Source organism: Erythrolamprus reginae, chromosome Z (assembly GCF_031021105.1).
Source record: "Erythrolamprus reginae isolate rEryReg1 chromosome Z, rEryReg1.hap1, whole genome shotgun sequence".
Lineage (NCBI taxonomy): Eukaryota > Metazoa > Chordata > Lepidosauria > Squamata > Dipsadidae > Erythrolamprus > Erythrolamprus reginae.
In genome coordinates this window covers 42,190,290-42,214,136 of record NC_091963.1, presented here as the reverse complement: position 1 = coordinate 42,214,136, position 23,847 = coordinate 42,190,290, and the positions used below count along the sequence as shown (strand labels likewise).

The 23,847-nt window shown below is 42.2% G+C and overlaps 1 protein-coding gene across 3 annotated transcripts; it reads left to right on the top strand.

Annotated features, from left to right (window-relative positions):
* TMEM196 (transmembrane protein 196) lies at positions 1-23,389 on the top strand. 3 transcript variants are annotated; one of them, XM_070767375.1, is made up of 6 exons: positions 1-334; positions 13,238-13,294; positions 18,948-19,202; positions 20,777-20,850; positions 21,897-21,978; positions 22,820-23,389. In XM_070767375.1, exons 1-6 carry the CDS (start codon positions 182-184, stop codon positions 22,877-22,879), a joined length of 681 nt encoding a protein of 226 aa, XP_070623476.1. In that variant the 5' UTR covers positions 1-181; the 3' UTR covers positions 22,880-23,389. The 3 variants fall into 3 exon arrangements, with proteins under 3 accessions (XP_070623476.1, XP_070623475.1, XP_070623474.1); XM_070767374.1 differs by having other exon boundaries at positions 1-352; positions 21,900-21,978; XM_070767373.1 differs by having other exon boundaries at positions 1-352.
* Positions 23,390-23,847: the final 458 nt, after the last annotated feature.

Here is a 23,847-nt window from a genome sequence, read left to right as displayed (position 1 = left end):
CCCACGCCCTGTCCTGGAGCGCCGTGGCCTTATGGACTGTGGATATCCCTGGCTGCTAACGAACAGAGAAAAGTTTCAGCGGAGGGGGGTGGGGAGGAGAGCGCTCCTTGTCTCCCCACCCCAGAAAAGGCGAATGTCTGGCTTTAGTAGCTGAACTGGTAGGAACGATGACCGAGAGAGGATGTGCACCAGCAGCCAGATCATCGGAAGCCTCCTGGTGTTATCCATGCTGGAGATAGGGCTGGGAGTCTCTAGCGTGGCCGTGGGGGCAGTCAGCTTCAGCTTCGTTCTTGCAGGTTCTGAGCGTTCAACTCAGCTGGGAGACTCTTCTCCGGTATGGAGCGGGGTGTGTGTACGTTAGTTATTTCACTCTCTTTTAACTCTTGGTGGTGAATGCAGTCTGCTCTCGAATCCCCCTTCTTTTGTGCAGCTCTCTTTCGTTTCCTTTCCCTTGCTTTCCTTGCATGCTTTGTGTAGACTTGACCGCATGATCCAAGCTTAGAAGCTGCATCTCTAATCCCTTCAATGCATTTTAGAGCAAAACCTGAACTTTATTTGAGCAAGTCAATGGAAGGCTAACCCCCACATCCCTTCAAGAACACTGGAGCTCACATATTGTAGGGCCAAAAAAATGGGGGTGTCAAACTCTGCCCTCTCTGACCACACTCCATTGGGACGGTATAAAATAAGCCTGCTCCCAACATCTGATAGTTTCAAGTCAGAGTATATAAATGTCTATATGAAAAGTATACATTTTTGGAAAAAAATGGAAGATCTGAGAGCTCTGAAGCACTGCATTATATGCTTGTGCTGAGGCAAAGTTCCTATATCTTTTATTTAAGGTTTCAGTAGCAATTCAACAGGCAACTTTATATTTGAGAGAATTCATTTTTCAATGTGGCATCTTATATTGTTGATCAATTTTTGGTTTAAAAAAAGCAAATAAAATGCTGGTGTTTACATTGTACAGTTTCATTGTATTCAATTTCATGAGCTGAACACTTACAGCATTAACTTAGATAACCATAATCTTAAACTCCTTCTGTAAGGACTAAAGTAAACTATAAATTCAAATGGCTTTTGTGTAAACAAAGAATATTCTGTGTAAACAAAGAATATTCATTTCCATAGATATTAATTTAACAGTAAATTACTAGTATTAAAAATGTAAGATTTTAAATGAGCTTAATTTTCTAGAAAGTGCTCAGTACTGTTTAAGATTACCGTGATGGCAATAATAATTAAACAGTTTCTTTGAAGCATCAATGGAACTTTTCTCCCAAAGAGGAGGGATAAATCGATTGAAGAATTTTTTTCCCAGTTATATTTCCTGTAAATATAACATGAAATTCACAATTTTAGTTCTAATTTGCTAGAACAAAATAAAAAGAGATATATTTTCATAACCTAACCTGTTTTTTAAGACAATCAAAAGGAAATAAATGGAAAATTATTTGTAAAATTTCTGCCTCTTTGATAGAATGAAAAGTTGTGCAGGAATGCTTATGAGTACTTATACTGTACTCTTTTGTTTTAAACCAAAAACTTGTTTGTGGTTTTGTTTTGTTTAACTGTTCACTTCTGTATGCATCTATACAATTACTGACATTTATAATAATGGAAAACAGTAACATCCAGATTAATTTTGTGGAGCTGAAAAAGTATCTATAGATAATTATGATAACTAGAACTCACATCTTCATATTTTTAGATTATATCAAATATTTTTGTGCAACTGAACCGGGAAGTATTCAGGCCACCTGGAAGGGGAACCAAGATGGCTGTTGAGTTACTTACTTTTTTAAATTCACAAATTGGGCACAAATATTGTTCTATTAATATTATCCTATTTGAAAATGGACCCTACATCTGTGGGAATATGCTAGAAAAAAAAAGAATAAGAACCCGGATAAGACGGAGTGGCTGTGGGTTCTGCCTCCCAAGGACAATTCCATCTGTCCGTCCATAACCCTGGGGGGGCATTATTGACCCCCTCAGAGAGAGTCCGCAACTTGGGCATCCTCCTCGATCCACAGCTCACATTAGAGAAACACCTTTCAGCTGTGGCGAGGGGGGCGTTTGCCCAGGTTTGCCTGGTGCACCAGTTGCAGCCGTATCTGGACCGGGACTCACTGCTCACAGTCACTCATGCCCTCATCACCTCGAGGTTTGACTACTGTAATGCTCTCTACATGGGGATACCTTTGAAGAGTGTTCGGAAACTTCAGATCGTGCAGAATACAGCTGTGAGAGCAATCATGGGCTTCCCCAGGTATGCCCATGTTACACCAACACTCCGCAGTCTGCATTGGTTGCTGATCAATTTCCGGTCACAATTCAAAGTGTTGGTTATGACCTATAAAGCCCTTCATGGCATCAGACCAGAATATCTCCGGAACCGCCTGCTACCGCACGAATCCCAGTGACCGGTTAGGTTCCACAGAGTTGGCCTTCTCCGGGTCCCGTCAACTAAACAATGTCGTTTGGTGGGACCCAGGAGAAGAGCCTTCTCTGTGGCAGCCCCGACCCTCTGGAACCAGTTCCCCCCAGATATCAGAGTTGCCCCCACCCTCCTTACCTTTCACAAGTCCTTAAAACCCACCTCTGTCGTCAGGCATGGGGGAATTGAATTTTTCCCTTCCCCCTAGGCTTATAGAATTTATACATGGTATGCTTGTATGTATGGTTGGTTCTTTAAATTGGGGTTTTTTAGATTATTTTTAATATTAGATTTATTTGCATTGTCTTTTTTATTGTTGTTAGCCGCCCTGAGTCTTTGGAGAGGGGCGGCATACAAATCTAATAAATACAAAAAAGAACAATATTGTTCTATTTATAGTTTTTAGATTTAGCCCTGCATCTATTATGTTACTATATAGTTTAAGAAAGATATTTAACTTTTTTTCCTTTCTAGATCACTTGTCTCTGTGAATACACATGTTCAGAATTGTGTGTCTCCTACCTAAGCAACATGTGGATTGTTGGACCATATTCATTTCCATTGTAAAATGGCTTTTTGTAGATGACCTATATGTATTTTTCTCCATGAATACTATATCCTTAATAAGGGGAAGAAAAAATAGTGTGACTACCAGATGGCTTGTAAATTTAGCATTTTTACCAACTAAAACTGCTGTTCTTATGGACCTCCAGTTTTTATCTTCTAAATTGTTATTTTCAAGGAGTTTAGGAAATTGCCAGTCTCTATATTGTAGTAAAGTATTCTTAGTATTATTTCAGATGTAAAGCTCTAGTAGTTGCTTGGGACAAGAAAGGATGAGTTTATTTATATAACTAAATGTCTCCTAATCTCTGGCTTCTAAAGGACTGGTTAATGTGACACTTCATATGAATGGCTAGTCTTACTTTTTATGACCCTAGTGTAAACCCAATGCTTTTATAATTAGGGTCAATAATATTTTAGTTTGTATGACTTCATGTGTAAGACATTCTTAAACTGTGATTTCATATAACATACCAGGCCCTAACATAAATGACTGTAAACTTTGCCTTTAATCCACTGTCTCTAGTCTAGGAATTCAATATCTGAAGAACCCAAATTAAGTTTAATTTTTTTTGGTGGTGGGGAGTCTGAAAGCCTATTCAAATAATAGGTTTGATTAACCTGTGCTATAATTTCAACTATGATAGACTGAAGTAGCAAAAATAGGATGAAGCAAAAATCCAAAAATGAATAACTTTTGAGGCATAAGCATTATGGCAAAGCTAATTTGCATCCACTTCTTTTCTAAAAATAACATAACATAAAAATGCAAAGACCTTTGACCCACTTCAGTTTCCAAATAGCTAGATAGAAGCCCAGTTTCATACCTAAGGGGTTAGCAGGAAGGTTACTATGGAAACCTTAACTCTGAATACTCCATTTTACATAGATGGAAATAATCCATATCTCTATTTCATCTACCTCCTTACAAACTACAATAATCTCTAAAACTATCATGTTTTCTTATTTATCTGCATCTTTCTCATCTGTCTTACAAATTGCTTTAGCAGACTCCATGTGATATAATCTAAAGGCCCAGAATAAAATTATAAAATACCAAATAACAATGCAATAAATCATTACAAGCTGTAATTGTTAAATGGCTCACTTTAGAATTATTAACATGGAATTAAAATCTAGATCACAAAAGGTGATATTTAAAAACTATGTGAATTTTTTAAAAATCAGACATGTTTTCCAAAGGCAAAGACAGATAAAGCTAGGTGGAATAATTTTTTTAAGCATAGTCCTTGTTGTTCAATCACTAAGACCACAGCTCACGAAGCATGGTCCTTACTTACCATTATAAAAATAATTCTTAACAATAATAACAATAGGATAGACAAAAACAACCATATAGCATGAAGGTATTCCAATTCTCAGTGTTATCCTGATGTTTTCAAAACCCTTCATTAATTAATCTTGATACTTTCTGAAAATCTTTGTATTAAAATAATAAATATTCATAAATAGAAATTAATTAACTGTTTAATTATGCTAAAATTACAAAAACTAATCGCATTAGTTTTACTAATAGCATTAGACAATTAACAAAGTCTTAACAAAGGTGGTTAACATATCCTGTTAGCCTTTATCAATATTCAAACTGGTAGGCAGACAATCTCTGACATTTAGAGATATAACTGGATGACTTAGAAATCTTAATTCTAAAAGCAAAAAAATCAGGGGTTTTGTTATCAGTAAATATAATCACATTTATTTATATAAGTGTGTATATTTATTTATTTATTCATTTGTTGGATTTGTATGACGCCCCGCTTCGTGGACTCTATATATTGTAATAATTGAACCACATGATATTCATAACTATTATGTCAAAATATATTCTGTACTGTCAGATTGGAGCCACTGTCCATGAATATAAAGATTTCCTTTTACATGCGTAAAGAATCATAAAATTGAAAAGAACATTACATTTTTGGGTACAGCCCTCTGTTCAATGTACAAGTATCCCCAATCAATAAATTGCTAACCTGTGTTTGAACACATTTAATGAAACACGTTGAAATGAATGTGTTTCAATGAAACTTTCAAGAATTGCTTTATTATGAAGAGTCTTCCCTCCCACCACCCACGTCAACATTTAAACTGCCTTCCTGTATTCAGTAATCCATGTCTTTTACTTGTATCTGGACTGCTACAAGGCTAGATTATTCTCCTGTGTGGTTTCTTTTCAGATATTTGAAGAGTCCTCCAGGGATAAAATGCTCCTGATTCGCTCGTGGCTGTCAGTCATCAGAGAGCCAGTCGCAAAGGGAGCTTTAGGCTCTTTCCGGACACAATCTGAGTTCTTTACCCTCTGCGCATATGCAAAACGCTTTGTGCATGCCCAGAGGGTAAAATAACCCAAATGGTGGCATCCTTGCAGGTGGAGGACCCTTGCATTCCCTTCACAACAGGCTCTTTGACAACCGACAGTCATGAGCATTCCACCCCTGGACTCATCCCTCAGTCCTCTCAAACTATACATTCTGGCTCTTCCAATTTCCTTTTATAGGAATTAGATCATTTGAACTTCTTTATTGCTTGTGTTAGAACATTCTTCACTTTGATATGGTCCTTGAAACACCATTTAGGAGTTTTAGCAGAGCAGAATGGAATGAAATAATGATTTCCTGTGGTTTGGAAACCCTTCTTCTGTTGATACAGCCTACACTTCAATTTGCATTTTGGCAGCCTTGACACATTGCTGACTCATACTCAATTTAAATCAACTCCTTCTCTGGGATGTTTTCTTCAAATATTTTTAGGGGCCAGGTTAACCCCAATCTGTACCTGTACATTGATTTCTTTTTCTTAATTGAAGAATTTGGTATTTTCTATTTGCATTCCATTGTGTAATTTTCACATAATTTTTAATTATATTTATTAGCGTATACATTTTCTGTGGTCTGAAAAGACTGAAGAAAAGTCCATCAAAACGATTTCTGAATTCTCAACAATTTTGCATATTGCACTAAAAGATCAAATTCAGATGAATTTATGGAGCTTGTGAACCAGATCAATCTAATATCTCAAAATATAAATATGTAGAATAGAATGGAATAGAATAGAATAGAATTTTATTGGCCAAGTGTGATTGGACACACAAGGAATTTGTCTTATGCTCTCAGCGTACATAAAATAAAATATACATTTGTCAAGAATCATGTGGTACAACACTTAATGATTGTCATAGGGGTCAAATAAGCAATGAAGAAGCAATATTAATAAAAATCTTAGGATATAAGCAACAAGTTACAGTCATACAGTCAACATGGGAGGAAATAGGTGATAGGAATGATGAGAAAAATTAGTAGCATAGAAGTGCAGATTTAGTAGAAAGTCTGACAGTGTTGAGGGAATTACTTTTTTAGTAGAGTGATGGCGTTCGGAAAAAAACTGTTGTTGTGTCTAGTTGTCTTGGTGTGCAGTGCTCTGTAGCGACGTTTTGAGGGTAGGAATTGAAACAGTTTGTGTCCAGGATGTGAGGGGTCAGTAAATATTTTCCCCGCCCTCTTTTTGACTCGTGCAGTATACAGGTCCTCAATGGAAGGCAGGTTGGCAGCAATTGCTTTTTCTGCAGTTCTGATTGTCCTCTGAAGTCTGTGTCAGTCCTGTTGGGTTGCAGCACCAAACCAGACAGTTATAGAGGTGCAAATGACAGACTCAATGATTCTGTTTCTACAATGTACATTGTATTTTGGGGGGTATAAAACACACATTATTTTTCCCTAAAAGAGGCTGAAATTTGAGTGTGTCTTATACTCTGAATGTAACTTTTCTCGAAGCTTTTTTTCTCAGCCCCAGATAGGTGTTAACAATCTTCCCAGCTCTTATGAAGGTTATCCAGAAAATAGTTACAAAGCACGTAGCTCTCGTGAGTAATGTTCGCGGTGAAATTGGTATTACTATCGTGTAGCAGGAAGTCAGTGGAAGAGAACGAGCAGTGCCAGTGGTCGGTAGATTATCAAGTGGTGCTGTGGTGAAGGTTAGAGATGAGGATCCTCATTTCATTTCCCTCCAAGTGCGAAGTGCATGCTGTAATGCGCTACCTGAATGCCTAGGACATGAACGCTGCTGCAGTGGTTGCCAAGATTTGTGCATGATAGGGGCCCAACATTTTTCTTGCAAATTGCTGAGTTTTGGATTTTTTGGCTGAAGGAGAATGGGTATGGTGCCACTGTATTGACTGTTTTTAGCTGAAATATATATATATTTCCCTTCTATTTTATTGAAATTAATAATAAAACAAAACCAAAATCTATTACTATTAAAACTAAAACAACCAGCAAAAACAAAAACAAAACTATTAATAAATTTATGCTTTAAAATCCACTTAAATAGTTGAGCTAGTTTCAAACTAGATTTTGATTTTCTTGCTCCCATTCTTTTCTATCTGTTTCTGTCTCTTTTCCTCTCTTCCTCCCTCCCTCTCTTTCCCCCTTCTCTTCTTTCTCTCTCCCTCCCCCCTCCATGCCTCTCACTCTTTCCCTCTTTCTCATCCTCCTTTCCTATTTCTCCATCCCGCCCTTTCCTTCTTTCTCTCTTCCTTCCTCTCTTTTTTCTCTCTGTCTTACTCTCTTCTTATTTTTCCTGCCCTGCAACACCACTCACTCGCACAAATATGTTTTTTGGGGCCAGAAGCACGGGGGCTTCCTGGGAAACTTTCCTTTTTCTCTGGGACCCGGAGAAGGCGGCCGTCGGATTTGGGGTGAAAAGGCTCGGAGGCAAGAGTCCCGCCATCACCCCGAGCAATTCGCATAATGAAGTAGACTGCTGAGGCACCGGGCAGTACCCATGGGAAGGTTGGGGGAATTGCGACAGGGCGGCGGCCGGGCTTGGGCGGTGGGGGAACCGCGGTAGGCTGGCGGCTGGTTCTGGGTGGCGGCGGGCGGGCGGCGGCAAGCCGGAGAAGCCACGGCGGCACGGGAAGCCGCGGTAGGCTGCTGGTTGGGTCTGGGCGGCCGCAGGCGGGCCGCGGCAAGCCAGGGAAGCTGCTGTAAGCTGGCAGCTGGGTCTCGGCAGCGGCCGGTGGGCCGCGGCAAGCCAGGAAAGCCGCGGGAAGCCGGGCAAGCCGTGGCGGCGCGGGAAGCCGCGGTAGGCTGGTGGCCAGGTCTGGGCGGCGGCGGGTGGGCCGTGGCAAGCCATGGAAGCCGCGGTAGGCTGCCGGCCGGGTCTGGGCAGCCGCGGGCGGGCCGCGGCAAGCCAGGGAAGCCGCGGTAAGCTGACAGCCAGGTCTCGGCAGCGGCCAGCGGGCCGCGGCAAGCCAGGGAAGCCGGGGAAGCCGCGGCGACATGGGAAGCTGCGGTAGGCTGGCGGCCGGCAAGCCGGGGAAGCCGCGGTAAGCTGGCAGCCGGGTCTCGGCGGTGGCGGGCGGGCCGTGGCAAGCCGGGGAAGCCGCGGTAGGCCGGCGGCCGGGTCTGGGCGGCGGCGGGCGGGCCGCGGCAAGCCAGGGAAGACGCGGTAAGCTGGCAGCCGGGTCTCGGCAGCGGCCAGCGGGCCGCAGCAAGCCAGGGAAGCCGGGGAAGCCGCGGCAGGGCGGGAAGCTGCCGTAGGCTGGCGGCCGGGTCTGGGCGGCGGCGGGCGGGCCGTGGCAAGCCGGGGAAGCCGCGGTAGGCTGGCGGCCTGGCCCAGGCCCCCCGGTCATCACCCTCCACCCTCGTTCCCACCCCCTCCCCATGGATGCTTAGAAGGCTTGGCAGCAGACCGCGCCGCCAGACCCAGGGACCCCCAACGCTTTTCTTACCTTACCGGGCCAGCAGCTAAACAACCATTTGACTGCGGGGTGTGTGTGTGTACGCCGAGAACGTCTGGGATTTAAGGGGCGGGGAAGAAAGCGGGCCTATAATTGGCCCCTTTCTTTCCCGCCTTTACTTGAAGGAACTGTTGCTGCAAACTGTTGTTTACAGAGCAGCGGCAGTTCCTTTAATTTCAAATTCCGGCGCAGCAATCGGTCCTGTGCGCTGGAATTTGAAATTCCCGGGCTGGGGGTTAAAAACCTCTGTGCTATAGCGCGCTGCGCAGCTTAGAGGGAACTATGGTCGTAGGCCTTCCTAGGCATGTCCATGTTTCTCCAACAATTCACGGACTGCATTGGCTGCCGATTGGTTTCCAGACACAATTCAAAGTGTTGGTAATGACCTGTAAAGCCCTACATGGAATCAGGCCAGATTATTTGTGAGATCACCTTCTGCCATATGAGTCCCAGCGACCGGTGACGTCTCACAGAGTCGGCCTTCTCCAGGTCTCGTCAAACCTTTTGCCAGACCCATCCTTGAATACAGTTCATCTGTCTGGAACCCATACCACATCTTGGACATCAACACCCTTGAAAATGTCCAAACATACTTCACCAGAAGAGCCATTCATCCCTCCACTCAAAACAGAATACCCTACGAAAGCAGACCATCAATCCTAGGTCTTGAAAGCTTAGAACGACGATGCCTAAAACACGATCTAAGTATTGCCCACAAGATCATATGCTGTAACATTCTACCTGTCAATGACTACTTCAGCTTCAATTGCAACAACACAAGAGCACGCAACAGATTCAAACTTAATATTAACCGCTCCAAACTTGACTGTAAAAAATATGACTTCAGCAACCGAGTTGTAGAAGCGTGGAACCCATTACCTGACTCAGTAGTGTCAACCCCTAACCCCCAACATTTTTCCCTTAGACTATCCACGATTGACCTCTCCAGCTTCCTTAGAGGTCAGTAAGGAGTGTGCATAAGTGCAGCAGTGTGCCTTCCATCCCCTGTCCAATTGCCTCTCCTTATCTCATTTATCTTTTCTTCCTTTCAAATATGTTCACCTGTACTGTACTTTTATATCTTTTCTTCTATTTTTAATTTATTTATATTACTACGTATCTATTCTCTTCAATGTGTATTATGTATTGGACTAAATAAATAAAATAAATAACTAGACAATGCCGCTTGGCAGGGCCTAGGAGAAGAGCCTTCTCTGTGGGCCCCAGCCCTCTAGAATCAGCTTCCCCCAGAGATTCACACTGTGCCCAACTTCCTCATCTTACGCAAGAATCTTTAGACTCATTTATGCCATCAGACTTGGGGCGATTATACCTTAGCCCTCTGACTGACGAATGTTATGTATTGTTGTTGTCTGAATGAGTATGATTGATTTTTAATATAATGGGGAATTTTAGACTAGTTTACTTAATTTTAATTAATTGGATTTAGCCTATTGTATTCTATTGTTTCCTTTTATATGTTGTAAGCCGCCCCGAATCCTCAGAGAGGGGCGACATAGAAATCCAATAAATAAATAAAATAAATAAATAATGAATAAAAGCCTCACCTTCAGTCTTTAAACGGTCAAGAAATTCTCAGATGGCCCTGACTCTGTCAATTTTTTTGCGCTTCAGTAAACATCTTGGACACCCATCGCAGCAGTGTTCATGCCCTTAGCATTCAGGTAGGAGATTACAGCATGCACTTCTTACTTGGATGGAAATGGAATGAGGACACTCATCTCCAACCTTCACCACAATACCAGTTGATGATCTACTGACCACTGGCACTGCTCGTTCTCTTCTGCTGGCTTTCCACTGCATGATACTAATACCAATTTCCCCTGCGAACAATCCCTGCTCTGTCACATAAATAACAAAATATGAAACTTTTTGGTATTTGGGAATGTTATCTTCTTTTCTCTTTGCTTTTAAATGCCTTATTTCCTGGTTCTGTAATTGGTTTTTTGAGTGGAATACACATACTTTCTAAATTTTTGAAACAACCAAAGAGTTAATTCTCCATAGAAACAGAACAACCAATCACCAGAGTATGTGCAATACTGAGATATTCACTGTTAAGATGACAGCATATCCACCCTGAAACAAAGATTCATAAAAAAATAAAGAATACTCTTAGTAAACAAGCCTGTACTGCAACAGCCAACTAGAAATGAATTTATAACATAATTCTGGTTAAATATGTTTATTAAACATAAATAAATATAGGGGGTGGGTGGGTTGGTATGTAATTTTCCATACAAAAATTCCTAGGCTCTATAGAACAATTTTCTAATTTAATATAGATACTGTAATTAGGAAGGATTTGGAAGCTATTTTATGTATGCTATTCTGTTTTACTTAATCAGGGCTAACCTCTAGTACAGGATGTGGGATTTCTAGCTTCTTAAGAATATTTATGGAAAAGATACTGGGATAGTGGCTGACTATATACTGAGTATGAGTCAGCATTTGATGTGGCTGCCAAAGACAAATGCAATTTTAGACTGCATCAACAGAATAAAGTTTTGAAATCATGGGAAGTGAAGTTCCATTATGCTGATGGCTGAATGTTGTGTTCATTTCTGGATCCTATCCTTTAAGAATATCCTTTAATTTGGATTGGTGCACTAAGAAATGAATGGCATCTAGTGGCCAGACGATTTCCTCAACGTCTATGATTCTATAATTATATTTAGAAGAGATCTTGGATTTCCATTCTTATATTGATTCTCAAATAAAGATTCAAAAATAATTCTTTTTCAAACTCACAATTACATAGATACCTGGACACCTGGTTGCAACCCCTTTAATGATTAACACATTTAGTCTGCAATCTCCATCTTAAATGTCTATGGAGATTCTCAGTCTTAAGTCTCCATCTTAAACTTTAAATCTCTATCTTTAATATATGAATCTAATGATTAAAACAATTGTTTCATTTTATGCATTGTTTTCTTTAAACTATTTGGTGCCATGCCATTTTTTTCTATCAGAAATCATTCTGATGAATGAAAAAAATACCCTAGCTTTCTGAAGTAACAGCACCTGGAAGCTGGGATCCAAAGTACATAGGTTTGACAAGACAGAATGAGGTCCCCCCGGAAATTCATACTGCCCCCACCCTTCTCGCCTTTCGTAAGAGTCTTAAGACTCAGGCCGATAAGATCTTAGCCCCTGCCCCCTGGCCAATGAACAATTGTAGGGTTGCTGTACGAATGGGTATGGCTAATTTGGTGAATTATTGAGATTTTAATTGGTCTTTCCCCCCTTGATTTGCATATTGGAAGGTGTTGGTGTTTTTATCTTTATTTTTTTTAATTCCTTTTATTTTTTTAAAATTACTTTTTAATGGGCATTTACTAATAAAAAAGGTTAATAAATATCCATGAAAATTGAAATGGAAGAGATGTGGAGAAACTTTACATTAGTGATTTGCAATCACAGAATGCTTGCAAATTATTTTACAGAAATAAAAAACAAATTCTGGGCAATGCACCTACTATACATGCTGTAGTATATAGTTAAGAGAGATCTTGCTATACCTTTGAACTTGAAAATAACATTAGATGATTGAAGAGTATTCTCAAACATCTGATCTGTTACAGTTTCCTAAATATGAAAATTATTATTCTTATATGTTCCTGAAATTTTTTTTGCTACAAATTCTCTTTTTCCCTGTTTGAAAATTTGTATGTATATATGTGTTTACATATATATAATGTATATAACTAGTGTTGGACGAACTTCATGAAGTTCGGGTTCGGCGAACTCACCCAAACTTTGCCGTGAAGTTTGGGTGAGTTTGCTGAACCCGAACTTTACCCGAACAGCAGCAGCGCTTTTTAAAACTTTCTTAAAAGTTTGGGTAAAGTTCAGGTTGGCGTGAAGTTCGGGCAAAGTTCGGGTTCAGCGTTTGGCCGAACACCGCAAAACGCCACCACCTGGGAGGAGAGTGCGAAATCCCATTGTTTTTAAGGAATAAATAATTATTAATCAAAGTTTGTTTGGAGCTTTGTTTGCATCTCTTGACTTTTCATTATACCCAGTAGACACTCCTATCTTTTAGTGTTTGCTTTGCTTTGTTGCATATTATCATGAATATTCTTACTACTTGACCAAGTTTGAATTGATAAGTGAAAATAGTGCATTACATTAGTGATTTGCAATCACAGAATGCTTGCAAATTATTTTACAGAAATAAAAAACAAATTCTGGGTAATGCACCTACTATATACATGCTGTAGTATATAGTTAAGAGAGATCTTGCTATACCTTTGAACTTGAAAATATCACTAAATATACAAAGGTTTGGTGAAATTGAATTTTGACAGACAGAAATTATAATCTGCACATCACCTGATTTGATAAGGATATTCTGTTACTATTTATGTACTTAAAATACAGGAAGGTTTCAACTATTGTCCTAGACCTAGACCATAAAAATATCACATATGCCTTTCTTCTCCTTACAGTTTTTACTTTGTGGAGTATGCGGAATATACTGTGCCAAAAAAAAGTCAGGACTTATTGTAAGTGTTTTACTAAACCTTTCGTAAGTATTCATAGGTGACATGTAAGCTGTGCATATCTTGACTCTTTATATTTTTTTCATTTCTGGCATCAGACTCAAAAAGTTAGATATAAGTTAGATGAGAGGTCTTTAAACTTGGCAACTTTAAGACTTGTGGACTTCAAGTCCCAGCATAGCTGGCTGGAGAATTCCGGCAGTTAAAATCACAAATCTTAAAAGTTGCCAAGTTTGAAGACCTTTAAGTTAGGTGGTTATATAAGAAAATATATTGAAGTTAAAAATGGCCACAATAATTAAAGCCATTAGATAAAATGAAGTCCTCAGCCTATACCAGTGATGGCGAACCTATGGCACGGGTGCCACAGCTGGCACAGGGAGCCATATCTGCTGGCATGCAAGTAATTGCCCTAGCTCAGCTTCAATGTGCATATGTGGGCCGTCCAGATGATTTTTGGCTTGCACGGAGGCTCTGGGAAGGCATTTTTGGCTTCCAGAGTCTCTTGGGAAATAGGGGAGAGTTTGTGGTGTTTCTTTCATGCCCTTCTGTTTTTCTGCAAACAACAAAACAGACGCTCACAAAAGAAAAACATCTTACCTCATGCTGCACTGCCGGTGTTGGGATTCCCTGCCTCCCACAGGCCAACTGGTTTTTGGGTCTCTGCAATTCATGCACGTATGTCTGTGCATGCATATGTTGACACATGAACACACATGGGCAGATCCATGCATGTCTGCACATGCACACATTCACATGTCCATGTGCACTTTTCAGTTTGAGCATGTGTGTGCACACAGTGTCTAAATGGTTCGCCATCACTGGTTCTTGACATTATTCCAGTTTTGGATTGATAGCAAATACTGGACACAACATTCAGTGTTTCTGAACTATGAGATGAATTTATAGATTTCTTAGGGGCAAAGATAGACTTGTTAAGGCTATAGAATTTACTGAGTAGGTAAAACTGCTTAGGAGTCATCCTTTAATTAGAACAGAAATTGAGCACGGATTTATTTTAAGTTAAAGTTCAGTTAATTTATTTTAGGTTATCTTAAATGGGTCGGCTGGTTTTATGTGATTACAGCTGATTTTATGGCCGGTTTTTTTGCAGTGATCAATAAGCAAATGTGGTAATCATTAAATGAATATGGTGGTCATTAAATGAGGCTGTTTTTCCCAATGGGTGGGGCTTTTTGGAAAGGCTAAAAAAATCAGTCAGATGATTGTGGGATACTGCAAATATCCATAAACATGAGCCACTTGCCAAGAGTTCAAAATGCAATCTGATGACTGGAGTCACATTAGAATTCTAAAATGAGTTCTAAATAGCTCATAACTTCAAGTGGTCATTAAAGCAATTGGTCATTAAGCAAGGACTACCTGTATATTATATATTCATGACAACTAGATAGTAGTTTAGATAGGACACAAATACAAATTAAAAAGAAATGCAATAGTTCAATATTGATGTTGATTGAGGGAGAGGTTCAAAAGATAATTTGTATCTTCCTTTATACTTACTCATCATTCTACAGGTTTCTACTGTTTGGCTCATTTTTCAAAAGGATTGTTAATGAAACAGGCCTAAGTAAGATTTAAGTAAGCATCTAATAGTGGTAGATTTATTCAGCTTCTCAAATTAATCCATCTTTAATCATTACAGTTCCATATGGTCAACCAATGCTGCTAATAAAATTTAAGCAATCATTGAGGGGGGGGGGAACAAGACACTGAAACTGGTAGATATACCCTACTTTCACTTTTCGTATCTTCTTCCTTTTCAAGTACAGTGTTCCCTCGAGTTTCGCGGTGGATGGTTCCAGGACCACCCGCAAAAGTCGAATTTCCGCGAAGTAGAGATGCGGAAGTAAATACACTATTTTTGGCTATGAACAGTATCACAAGCCTTCCCTTAACACTTTAAACCCCTAAACTGCAATTTAACTGCAACCATTTAGATTATTACTCACCATGTTTATTTATTAAAGTTTATTAAAAAAAATATTTATTAAAGGTGGACGAAAGTTTGGCGATGACGTATGACGTCATCGGGCGGGGAAAAACATGGTATAGGGAAAAAACCCGCAAAGTATTTTTTAATTAATATTTTTGAAAAACCATGGTATAGACGTTTCGCGAAGTTTGAACCCACGAAAATCGAGGGACCACTGTAGTTCAGAATTGAAAATCTTCCAAGTGTACTTGATGTTGGTTGCTTTGGTGTGGTGTGATATGATGTACTCCAAACTGCTGTTGGTTAGCTAGTCCAATATATTATTTGCCTGAGACTTATTGCTGCTGAACAGCACGGTTCCTAGCATAGGATATGTTTGACCACAAAAATCATTATTTCACCATTAGAGCAAGTAAAAAATGAATACAGTGATCCCCCGGTTATTGCGTCCCCGACCATTGCGAACAGGGTAATTCGCGATTTTTCAACCCGGAAGTCAAAATACCATCTACGCATGCGTGCCGGGCACGCATGCGTAGATGGCAGCGGCTTCCCTGGGTCTTCCCCCTCTTGCTGGCGTCAGCGAGGAGTTTCCCCACCACCCACGCAAACTCCTCGCTGCCGCTCGCCCGCCCTTCGCCTGCCCATGCCGTTCGCTCCCCCCTCTTGCTGTCGGGAGGGCGAGAAGCCCTCCCCAGCACCCGCTCGCCCGCCCTTCGCCCTGGCAGAGAAATTCCAGCCCCCACCTGGTCCCGCCCGATCCTCCTCCCTGAGGCAGCTCGCCCTCCCATGGCCGCTTCCTCCACCCTCTATTGCAAGCCTCTCTCCTCCCATATTCTGCCCCCCTCCCAGCTTCCAAGCCGCATTCGCCTTCCTCCGCCACCACCAGCATCCAGCTCCCGGCCAAGCAGCCAGGAAAGCCGAGCCGGGCGTGGCGGGGAACATCGGCGCGGGAGGCAGGAGACGGCCGCCATCACCGCCATACGCGGCTCGGCTTCCCTGGCTGCTGCTCCGGTCGCCCGATCGTCTCCTGCCTCCCGTGCCGATGTTCCCTGCCAAGCCTGGCTCGGATTCCCTGGCTGCTTGGCCGGGGGGGGGGGGGGGCTCGGCCGAAAGGAGCTGGAGACGCAGAGCTGAACACACCCCTTCATCCCCAAAGGCCGGCCTTTTTGTCTGGGAGGGAAGATGACGTGCCGGTGGCACAGGGGCGAGGGGCGGGAGGCAAATCGCTGCGTCTCCAGCCCCTTTTGGCCGAGCCCCCCCCCTCCGGCCAAGCAGCCAGGGAAGCCGAACTGGGCTTGGCGGGGAACATCGGCACGGGAGGCAGCTTCTGCCGGACATGGGCAATGGGCGGGACAGAGAAGCGGGGAGAATCAGGAGGCTCCTTTGGCAGCTGGGGGCTGCCTGGCTTTGTTGTTTTGGCTGCAGCGGGTGCCAGGCAGCCTCCAGCCGCCAAAGGAACCTCCTGATTCTTCCCGCTTCTCTGTCCCGCCCATTGCCCGTGTCCAGCAGAAGCTGCTGCCTTATTGCTCTTTGCCGGCGGGATGCAAAGTGCTGGGGTGGGAGGGTGTCCTGACAGCCCCCCCACCCATATGCTTCGCCTCCCGCCGGGCAAGAGCGCTCGGGTGGCAACTTCTTCTAGATACGGGCGATGGGCGGGACAGAGAAGCGGGGAGAATCAGGAGGTTCCTTTGGTGGCTGGAGGCTGCCTGTCACCCGCTGCAGCCAAAACAACAAAGCAGGACAGCCCCCAGCTGCCAAAGGAGCCTCCTGATTCTCCCCGCTTCTCTGTCCCGCCCATTGCCCATATCTAGAAGAAGCTGCCACCCGAGCGCTCTTGCCCGGCGGGAGGTGAAGCATTGGGGTGGGGGGGGCTGTCAGGACACTCCCCCACCCCAGCACTTTGCATCCCGCCGGCGAAGAGCAATCAGGTGACGGAAGGCAGCCGCTTGGGCCGAGAGGAGCCGGCCTTGATCCGCCAACGCACGCTACGATCTTCCGGGCCAGCCAGGCTCAGCGGATCAAGGCCGGCTCCTCTCGGCCCAAGCGGCTGCCTTGATCCGCTGAGCCTGGCTCGCCCGGAAGATCGTAGCGCGCGTTGGCTGCAGCGGCGAGCGATTTCGCCGCCGGTGCAGCCAACGCGCGCTACGATCTTCCGGGCGAGCCAGGCTCAGTGACGGAAGGCAGCCGCTTGGGCCGAGAGGAGCCGGCCTTGATCCGCCAACGCGTGCTACGATCTTCCGGGCCAGCCAGGCTCAGCGGATCAAGGCCGGCTCCTCTCGGCCCAAGCGGCTGCCTTCCGTCACTGAGCCTGGCTCGCCCGGAAGATCGTAGCGCACGTTGGCTGCAGCGGCGAGCGATTTCGCCGCCGGTGCAGCCAACGCGCGCTACGATCTTCCGGGCCAGCCAGGCTCAGCGGATCAAGGCCGGCTCCTCTCGGCCCAAGCGGCTGCCTTGATCCGCTGATCCTGGCTCGCCCGGAAGATCGTAGCGCGCGTTGGAGACAGGCTTTGAGTTTTGGCTGCGGGGCGAGGGAGTTAGGAAAGTCCTACTTCTCCCCCCGCAGCCAAAACTCAAAGCCTGTCTCCTGCTGCCCGGTTTAGCCAGGACACGAGCGGCGAAATGACTTGGAGGAATGGTTTCAGCTTCACATTCCTCCAAGTCATTTCGCCGCTCGTGTCCTGGCTAAACCGGGCAGCAGGAGACAGGCGGTGGGCTGGGAGCCGCAGGCGAAAGGAGCTCGGGCATTGTTCTCCGGACCCCGCCCGCAGCCTGGAGAGGGAAAGGGCCGCCACGGGGCTGAGCGGGCGGGGTCCGGAGAACAATGCCTGGCGCCGCGCTCCGATGCCCGAGCTCCTTTCGCCTGCGGCTCCCAGCAGCACTTTGAATCCAGCAGCTTCTGCTGGATACGGGCGGTGGGTGGGACGAGCAGCGCGGAAGCCAGGGGCTGTGGCAGCTCGCCCCCCCCATCGCCCGTATCCAGCAGAAGCGGCGGGATTCAAAGGGATTCAAGGCTAACTTCTGCGCTTGGCTTGAGGACTCAGCTCGGAAGCTGCACGGGTGTTTTAAAAGGTCTCCGCCGGCATTGGGGGCTTCCTACCACCTCCCGAACCCCCAACTCGGGTTTGGGGGGGTGCTAAGAAGCCCCCCATGCCGGCGGAGACCTTTTAAAACACCCGTGCAGCTTCCGAGCTGAGTCCTCAATCTTCGGCTCCTCGCTAGCGCTGCGGAAGTAAAAATACCATCTGCACATGCGCAGATGGTGTTTGTACTTCCGCAGCGCTACTTCGCAAAAACCCGCTCGTTGCGGGGGTTCCTGGAACGGAACCCTCGCAACGAGCGGGGGATCACTGTACATATTTTTCTTGCTATGAAGTTTCCAAATAACAATTCTTGTCTACCAATAAAAACATTGAATAGAAATGGGAAACAATGCCACATTGCTTTAATCAGGCCATATTTTGTAGGTAAGCATTAAAACAGTGACACTCAATTTTGTCAGCTGAAACACAAGAAATATAGTAAACAAAGGTAGTACGGTAATTGAAAGGTTTGCAGTTGCTACTCTCATTATTCAAATGTATTTTTATCAACATTAGATTGTTTTGATGTGGCAGTTGAGTTCAAATGAATACATAACCTCAGTTGCTTTTTTCATCTTATCATCTCACAGTAATGTGAATTTTTGTTTCCTATCAGATGATACTTTTCTCTGCTTGCTGTATCTGTGGGTTAATTGGAGGAATATTAAATTTCCAGTTTCTTCGAGCTCTAACAAAGAAATCCTCATCTCTCTATCCACTGCATCTTACCTCCATGTCTCTAGCATGCATTGGGATTGGTGGTTGTACCCTTTCTTCATGGTTAACTTGTCGACTAGCCAGTTATGAACAAAGAAGAATGTTTTCAGAAAGAGAACATTCTTTACATCACTCTCATGAAATGGCTGAAAAAGTAAGTTCACAATTTTTGATTTGTTATGCTGTTTTTTAAAGCACTTTTTCGAATATATACAGTCAACAATACAAGAAAACTATCTGATCAATTTATAAGTCACTGAAAATTGATGCACATCTATGTAATATCAACTATATTATGGATAAAAAGTTACCTTTAGATATTCCAGCTTTTCCAGTACTCTCAATTCAATAAAATGCATCCACTAACTACATAGCTTCATTGTGTAACTATAATGCTTTGCACTAAATATAGAGCTCCTTGGCCTAAATAAGCTAATGGCTGCGTAATTGTATATCTGTTCCGCTTCCTGCATGAAAATACATTTTATAGTTAGTAGAGCTGGAGCTTACCAAAGATTAAGATCATGTGTAGCTGGACAAGCAACATAATCTGCAGATACACACAATGAATATGTCATTGGATGATACCACTTTAGATTGCTAATGGGACAGCCAATGATTATATCCTGATTAGTCCTTCGTCAAGATTGGGCAATCTACCTTTAGTATAGCTAAGGATACAGAACTACAGTGATCCCCCGATTATCGCGAGGGTTCCGTTCCAAGACCCCTCGCAATAATCGATAACTCGCGATGTAGCGGCACGGAAGTAAAAACACCATCTGCGCATGCGCGCCCCTTTTTCCATGGCCGCACATGCGCAGATGGTGGAGTTTGCGTGTGGGCGGCGGGGAAGACCCCTTCGGCCGCCCAACAGCTGATCTGCTCCGCAGCGCGGCAGCAGCGAGGAGCCGAAGATGGGGTTTCCCCGTTGCCCAGGCAAAGGGGAAACCCCAAGATTGCTTGCCGCTTGCCCGTTCACCCACCCGCCCGGCTGCTCGCTTGCCGCTCGCTTGCAGCGCGGCAGCAGCGAGGAGCCGAAGATGGGGTTTCCCCATTGCCCAGGCAACGGGGAAACCCCATCTTCGGCTCCTCGCTGCTGCCGCGCTGCCGAGCAGATCAGCTGGTGGGCGGCCGAAGGAACCTTCCCTGGGTGCCGCCCGCCGCTCGAGAGCAAGAGGGGGAGAGATAGAGAAAGAGAGAGAAGAAAAGAAAGAGATGAGAGAGGGAGGAAGAGAGTGTGAGAGAGGAAGAAGCAAGATGGAGAAAGAGAGAGAGAAAGAAAGATGAGAAAGGAAGGTAGTGACGTCATCGGGTGGAAAAATCGCGATATAGCGATTCGCAATGATCGGGATCGCGAAACTCGGGGGATCACTGTATTTTGAAAAAAAAAGACAATTTTCTAACTCTTAAGCTTAGTAGGTATTTCAGATAACTATTTTTTCTCATGTTTTTATTGGAAACTTGTGTATGTATGAGACCTGAAACATTCAGCTTTCTAAATACCTACATTTTGCTGCTGAATTTTAGAAAAAGTATCTGAAGGAAGTCTGAAGCTGTCTGCAGATTATGTGCTGCCTATTCTTGCCCTACTGAGGAAAGAGTAGGATGTTAATTTGAAAGCTGAAAAGTACTCTGTTGAATAGGAAGTACAACTTTGTCTAATACTGATATGCACCAAAACACATGCAAATGATTGTGCTTTATTTATAATTTATTTTGTATTAGAGATTAAGGGGTATTGAAATAATTGAACTGCCCAGCTGCCCAGTGATACCCCCAACACCAGAATTACCTCCAAGGTATGCTGAATTCTAGGGAAATATGATGAATTTGAAATATTGCTTTTAACAGAAATGCATAAACCAACTTTATTTTATGCTTTTAAAGAAAATTCTTAACTTGATGATTATTCCCAGAAATCTTCATCCATATTATAGGAAAGACTTTCTTAAAATCTATGTAGATTAATGCTAGAGTTGGAGGCTTGTCACTTAATATTTTGAATATACAAATAGTTTGTTTACACATATGCAAACACATTTTATTTATTATTATTTTTTGGATTTGTATGCCACCCCTCTCCGTGGTCAGTAAAAATGATGATTTGGGTATAAATATACAGTACATAATTAAATATAAGTAAGTAATCAAGGGAAAAATCTAGGGGTTGATTACTAGTAGAGAAAAACTAAAAAAACTACCACTATGAAATTATTTGTTCACATAATTATTATACTTCTTCAATTATTCTATTTTACACTTAGGCTATTTAGCTCTGTTCCTGTCATTTGACTGGCCCAAGATCACCCAGACTATTTATTTTCATACACACGAACACGTACAGAGATAGTTATTTTTAAAGAAAACGTATCTATTTTGTATGAAAATTCTAAAACAAAAGAGGGAACGGTCTTGAAGACCAGGGGAGCCACTGCCAAGGTGCAAAGGTAGATAAAAGGGGTTCAGGCCTGGACCAAGAAAGTAACCTGAGAAAATGTCTCAAAAACCTCTTCCTAGTTCACACAAAGATAAAAGGAGAAAGGGGAAGAACATTTAAACTTTTTTTTGTTTGATTCGTTTTTGAAGCTTTGTTGCCCTAGTTGTTACAATAAAATAGTCCTAAACCAATCTAAATGGCATTAATTTCTTAGTTTGGATTACATTGTATGGCACACACTCTTCAAGTAAATAAGCATCATGATTCTCTGTTCTATATTTTGGGACAGTGACTTGGGTGAGTCATGAACTCCCCTGAACTCATTTTAAGAGACCAACTTCCATTATCTCCCTCTATTGTTTCAAAACAAAAAAAAGGTGAATTTATGCATTTCACTCTGTTTCACAGCAGACAGGTGTCTACATCACCACACCCTCACCTCAATCAACATTATCTGGCACCTTATCTGGAAATACCAGCTGAGTCCAAGGTATGGGCATTGGAAAATGTTCTATCATCATCTCTTTTGTCAATGAACATGTAGTTCATTTCCTTAGATTGTGATAAAAGTGGAGATAGGATAAATATACAGAAAAAACAGTGTATCGCAACCAATTCCAATGCTGCTTCTTACAGGAAAAAAAGATCTTCCTAAATGTGTTGCTGCTTAGGAATATTAGTTGGTGTATGAATAATAGTTGTAGACAAGTACAACACAACCAGGAAAGGAATCATGCCAGGAAAGATTCAAGATCTAGGTTTGGTTAGGCCCACTTTGAAAAGGAACATGAAATATAAATAAAAGCTGAAGGGAGAAGTAATCCAAGAATTTAAAAAAACCTACCATAAATGCCTCAATCAATGAACAAGTCTGAAGATCAATAAGCCTATTTTACTTCAATGTCTTTTGCAGGCAATCAAGAATGTCTTCATTTTAATATTTTGTATATGTGCTAGAATGGCTAAGGTCAGTTTATGAAAAAGATTGTGCTCTGCATACTTTATAATTTTCTGGATGAAGCATGGCTTTCACTAATCTCTCATATTTTCATTATATCACATCGTATTGTAGATATGTAAGTTATAGCTAGCTCAACATTGGCCACTGTAAGCAGTCTGAAACTTTGGGGTTGCATAAGACCAAAGCTTTCCCCATAATAACACAATTTATCATTGTACATCAGTTTATTTACAGGTTCATTCTTTCATGGAAAATGATCCTTTAAAGTAATGCTTATAAGGGCCAGATGTTAGCTACAAAGGTGTGCTGTTTAAATCTGGGCTAGGTTATAGCAGTGTAATTGATTTTGACTACCCTTCGATTCTCACAGGAAATGACAGATATGTGTAATGGAGGACCACATCTAATTTATAATGGAAGAGCATACTGAAATATTTACAATGTTTAAAGAACAAGTATGTTTAGGATTTTCTTCAAGAAGAAGAAGAAGAAGAAGTCAACAGCTTGCAGACAAGGTCTTAAAACATTATGGCTCTAAATTGCAATAATTTCACAACTTCAAGACACCAACAGCACAGTCACATTTTCTTTCAGAGATTTGCTTTTATTCCCATTAACTGAACTTATACTGTATAACTGCACATTTGGAAGATAAATACATTTGATTTTTTTTTTTGCCTGAGTAATTTTTAATGGCTGGGATAATATATGAAATTGACTTTTCAGATTTTACTCAGATTTTTTTAGGAATTACTTTTCGATTTAAAAAAAATCCCACTGCTATATAAAAAATATGAGGGTTTAAACATTAGATTGCACACTAACAGGAAAAGAATTTGGAAATGAAAATGTTGTCTTTCCTATGCAGATTGTAATGAATTATGAGCATGCAGCTCTTTGCACTGCTGTGTTTTGAAAAATGAGAGGTTTTAAGGATATTATGAGACAATGTTATCAAACAATGTTATCAAACAATGTTTTGCTATTAAAATATGTAATTTTTTCCCAATTTATGAGGTATATTTCCTAATTTATTCATGAAAGATATAAAATGAAACAGGAATTGGATTATTTTTAAATCATCCTACCAATTTTTACAATGATCTACAAATCCAAGTGAGACACAAGAAGTTGTAGTTTTCAATCAAATTTAAGGCAAGTGTTCAGAAAACTTTCAGAACCTCTTTATTTAACTACAGTTCACGCAATATATTCTTGTTGTTTTACTACTGTATGGTATATTTGCATCACTTAGCAGATGATACTTTGTCATCAATATTATGCATTAGAAATAAATGTAACAGTCTATTATTATATAATATTAATAATACTAATAGTACTATAAAGTACTATGACCTTTCTCACAATCAGCTGAGATACTCACCAATTACATAATCA